The 4,372-nt window shown below is 35.2% G+C and overlaps 1 protein-coding gene across 2 annotated transcripts; it reads left to right on the forward strand.

Annotated features, from left to right (window-relative positions):
• LOC111989398 (cyclic pyranopterin monophosphate synthase, mitochondrial) lies at positions 1–2,808 on the forward strand. 2 transcript variants are annotated; one of them, XR_002880547.2, is made up of 4 exons: positions 1–157; positions 738–869; positions 1,489–2,129; positions 2,270–2,808. XR_002880547.2 is itself a non-coding variant. In XM_024021184.2 (3 exons), the coding sequence occupies exons 2-3, from the start codon at positions 768–770 to the stop codon at positions 2,077–2,079; spliced, it is 693 nt and encodes a 230-aa protein (XP_023876952.1). In that variant the 5' UTR covers positions 1–157; positions 738–767; the 3' UTR covers positions 2,080–2,808. The 2 variants fall into 2 exon arrangements, 1 of the variants encoding a protein (XP_023876952.1); XM_024021184.2 differs by having other exon boundaries at positions 1,489–2,808.
• Positions 2,809–4,372: the final 1,564 nt, after the last annotated feature.

The raw sequence follows: 4,372 nt of genomic DNA on the forward strand, positions 1-4,372 counted from the left end.
ACAATGTGTTAAGAAAATTAATAAATAAATAAATAAAACAAAGAAACAAAGTTAGAAGCGGAGCAAGCTTCAGCTTTAGCCAAAGTCTCTTACTCTCTACGTCAACGTTGAACTGCAGTGCACACTCAAAGAGCACAAAATCTTCGCCCCTTCAAAGGTTTGCAAAAGCGCCTAAACCTTATTTCTCTATACTGCTATTATTTGGAGCCCAAATAATATCATTTCATCCATACGTGAATCTGCGTATTTGCTTTTGTCGATCTATCACCGTAACATGTTTGTGAAAATGCCTAGGAGAACTGGATTTTATAGTTTTAACAAACATTGAGACTTACTTCAATCAAACTATATACTTTGTGTTAGGAGCATGTGAGAGTCGACATTCTTGTTTTCTCATGTCCCCAAGTACTTTTCTTGATTTGTTTGAGCAAGAATTTGCAGCAAAAGTGGTGAAAGTACTTTCAAAATGCTGACCAAATGATGTATTTGTTTCGTTCATATACTTGCTGACAACCCCGTGAAGTACAATAAATCTAGATACGCAACAAATTCAACAACTTTTTTTCAACTACTGAGGTGATAGCCATAGGTTATGATTAGTGTGTGATACAAATGATGTCATGTAAAAGTGAAGTTGCATGTGATGTGCTACCTCAGATGTCGTGAAAAAATTGTGAATTTTTTTTTTGTTTGGCATTTTTGGGGTGAAGTATAAATGTTTCCCAATTCTCTTGTAGCTGTAGGAGACAATTTGGGATCTGTAGATCATGTTTCTCAGGCGACTTTCAGTGACGCTTCCTCTTTCAAGAAGATTCTTTAGCAGTAACAGCAACCATGATCTTTCAAGCACCATTGCTGAGCTAAATAAGGTAAGATTCTATTGTTCTGTTGCCTAGAAAAGCTGTATGGTACAAATTCCATTGTTATGTTTAGCTGAAAAATCATCTTAGAATCTGAAGTACATTAAATAAGATTGATGCCTCAGTATCAACTAGGAGAGACATTGTTGATATCTTGAAATATCACTCAAATATATTTACCAAGATATTGGATAGTATCCGCAAAAATATAACAAAATATGATGTGCTAGATCATTAATTTACACTGCCTTTTTCAGCTGAATCATGACATTATTCTTTTCCTTATATAGTGTAGTGGACTTGAGACTCAACAAACAAGAGAGAATCCAAAGGAAATTAAGTGGAGGCTTTTCCAAATATTATAAAGCTTGAACCTAGAAAAAATTGATATAATGTGAGGAAAGAACTTCAGATAATATGAAATATTAAAGAAATGCAACCAAATTAGATAAAATTTAGTGTTTGAAGTTTGAACATATATTTCCATTGTTAGAAGTCATCATCTTTCATGGACTGATGTTAGAATTCGTGAAGGTTTGGAGTCTAATATTACTTTTGAGAAATATGACATAATTGCATATGGAAATTTCTCTGTCAAGAAATATCTATGAATACTTCCTGGTAGCAGGAAATGGAATCGGTGTTTGGTGAACCTTCTTCAAATGGCCCTGCCAGTTCTGCAAGTAATGTTTACATGGCTCAAGAAGCCCAGCTCGGTACCCATGAAGGAGTTGAAAGCCCAGTAGGCTTGACCCACATTGGCAGTACAGGTGAAGCCCAAGTGGTAGATGTTTCTCTCAAAGAAAGTAGTAAGAGAACTGCAATCGCTCGTTGCAAGGTAGTTCTTGGCAAGAAGGTGTTTGATTTGGTTTTAGCTAACCAGATGGCCAAGGGAGATGTCCTTAGTGTGGCAAAAATTGCAGGAATAAGCGGAGCAAAGCACACTAGCAGTCTTATCCCACTATGCCATAACATAACTCTGACTAATGTTCGTGTTGATCTAACACTGAAACCAGAGGATTTTAGTGTGGATATAGAAGGGGAAGCTGCATCTACAGGGAAAACTGGAGTTGAGATGGAAGCAATGACTGCCGTGACCATTGCTGGTCTAACAGTTTATGATATGTGCAAGGCTGCTTCAAAGGACATCCAGATCTCAGATGTGCGACTTGAGCACAAAACTGGTGGAAAGAGTGGGGACTGGTACAGGGAGAAGTAATAGTGTCTTTGAAGAAGACCATTGTGCAAAATTCTACCAATGTCTTGGAGGTTAGTTTCTAGTGATTTACATATCACATTGAAATGAAAGTTTTACTCCTTTTTGTATTGTTGGAATTTGAAGGAAATATTATGAGTTCAGCGATTGAGTTATTAGATATTAAAACTCCATTTGCCCCTTAAATGTACAGAATTTTGGAGTAGCTTGCATCTTCTGAGTACCTTATACCAATGTGCATAGTGGATATCTTAAGCAAAAAGCGAGTTCAATCAAAACTGTGCTGAACTGAAACTACCTTGTTTACCTTCTTAAACGGTTTGTTAGGTTGGAATCTTGTTTAGAAGTGGACTCTGTTCCGTCTTAAGCCAAGATTTCTCTCTAGTAAAACAGAAAATGTTCTGAAAGGCTTTAATATGGCTAGGGAAAACTTCATTTCAAGAGATTATGGTGCCAGAATATTTCACGGCAACTAAAGGGTTACGGATTTCAGGAGTTACAAAAGATTGAGACAATATAAAGAGTTAGGCAGTGAAGGTTGTCCTGTTGCCAATCCTTGGCTTAGATCCTTTTGTTGTTTTTTTTTTTTTTTTTTTTTGATAAGTAGATCCTTTTGTTGTTCTGTAAGCCCTTTGACTTGGGAGCTCCCGTAAAACTAAAATTCACTTGGTAGCTGTAACTACAGATAAAGCGTATTTTGTTATGAACCAAAATAAACACTTTTTTTTTTTAATAATATATATATATATATATATATGTATGTATGAAAAGAGAGTATTTTGTTATGAACCAAAATAAACACTTTTTTTTTTTAATAATATATATATATATATATATATGTATGTATGAAAAGAGAGGAATGACTGCAGTGAGTAAACAAAAGAAAATGGAAGTAATGTCGTTCTCCCTATGTCTAATGTTAATTCTCCAACTAAACTTCAAGGTCAAGTGGTCACTATTCAGTTATAAAAACTGCTGGATGGACTACCTGTGTTGGAGACGAGAATACATAAGTCCATATTAGTTGATGCTACATTTCATTCATCTATGTCGTGAATGTTTGTGGGGCCCTTTTTTTAGGACGGTTCCTTTGGCCCAAAACCAATGTGAAGTCTTGGGTTGCTGAAAAGGGGTTTGGAATGAATGATAGTGTTAGATGGGTCAACTAGGCTCGGCTCACTGCGACTTGCTTGGACAGTTATACAAATCGATCTCTATGCAAGTCACAAAGAATTCCACAAGGCAAAAATATTGGCTAAATATGACAACAAGTACATAAAAAAGAACAGTAAAGTAGATAGGTGCCAAAAAAAAAAAAAAAAAAAAACTTCAAGGAGCTTTATTTAACTAAGTCAAGTAATGAAAAAATGTTGAGGGCCGTTTTTCAACCAATACACACGTCTAGGTGTAGCAATTCGTGGTTGTGGGTCAGGTTCATGTCGTGTCGAACCATGAGTATTTAGCTATATGGGTTGACCAAAAACCCGACCGATTTAGTGAATGTGTAAAGAATCTTTAACCCTAACACAATCTGTTTATTAAATAGATCAACTCGACACAACATGTTTAACTCGTTTAATTAACAAGTCATGTAAAGGTCATTACAAATAACCTGTTTAATAACTTGATTGATTAATAATAATAACAAAAGTTAATACCTTTATAAGCTAAATAAGTCTGACGGGTTCGCAATAAAAAGGAGATTAAAAATAGAATATTTAAGTCTTATTTTTTCTTGTGTGAACTACTTTCTATGGCAAAATTCCTCAACCCAAAAGGGTCCAAAGCATGGGCAATACAACCGAAAGGGCACCTATAGAATTTTCATTTTGACAATTCAATCCAAAGAATTCCAACCAACATCAAGAATTTCATAACAATTTCATTAAAGATACCCCCAAGGTAAGTCAGAGTTCTATAAGTAATTATAAGGACTATTAGCCACAAAAGAATGGGGGTCTGAATAATTATAATTATACATCAAACTTGTCCCATCAGAGATAAAAGTCATCACCACTATTAGTTACAAAAGAATGTGTCAAGCCTCCTCTAGGATGTACAACACCTAAGATCACCACCACACCATCACAAAAGTCTAGCTTGCATTAGTAGTTGCCTAACTACTACTAGCCACAAAAACCTGTCTCAAAAAATCGCTGTCTACTTTGAAAAAGTTTGGTAAAAGAATGGGATGAGACAAAGCCTAATAAATAGCATAATTAATGGGAGAATAGGAAATGCAAGTTTCATGATGATGAATAGTTTCAAAGCATGTTATAATTTGATAATTTCCAAA

This window comes from Quercus suber, unplaced genomic scaffold, assembly GCF_002906115.3.
Source record: "Quercus suber isolate HL8 unplaced genomic scaffold, Cork oak 2.0 scaffold_718, whole genome shotgun sequence".
Classification (NCBI taxonomy): Eukaryota; Viridiplantae; Streptophyta; class Magnoliopsida; order Fagales; family Fagaceae; genus Quercus; species Quercus suber.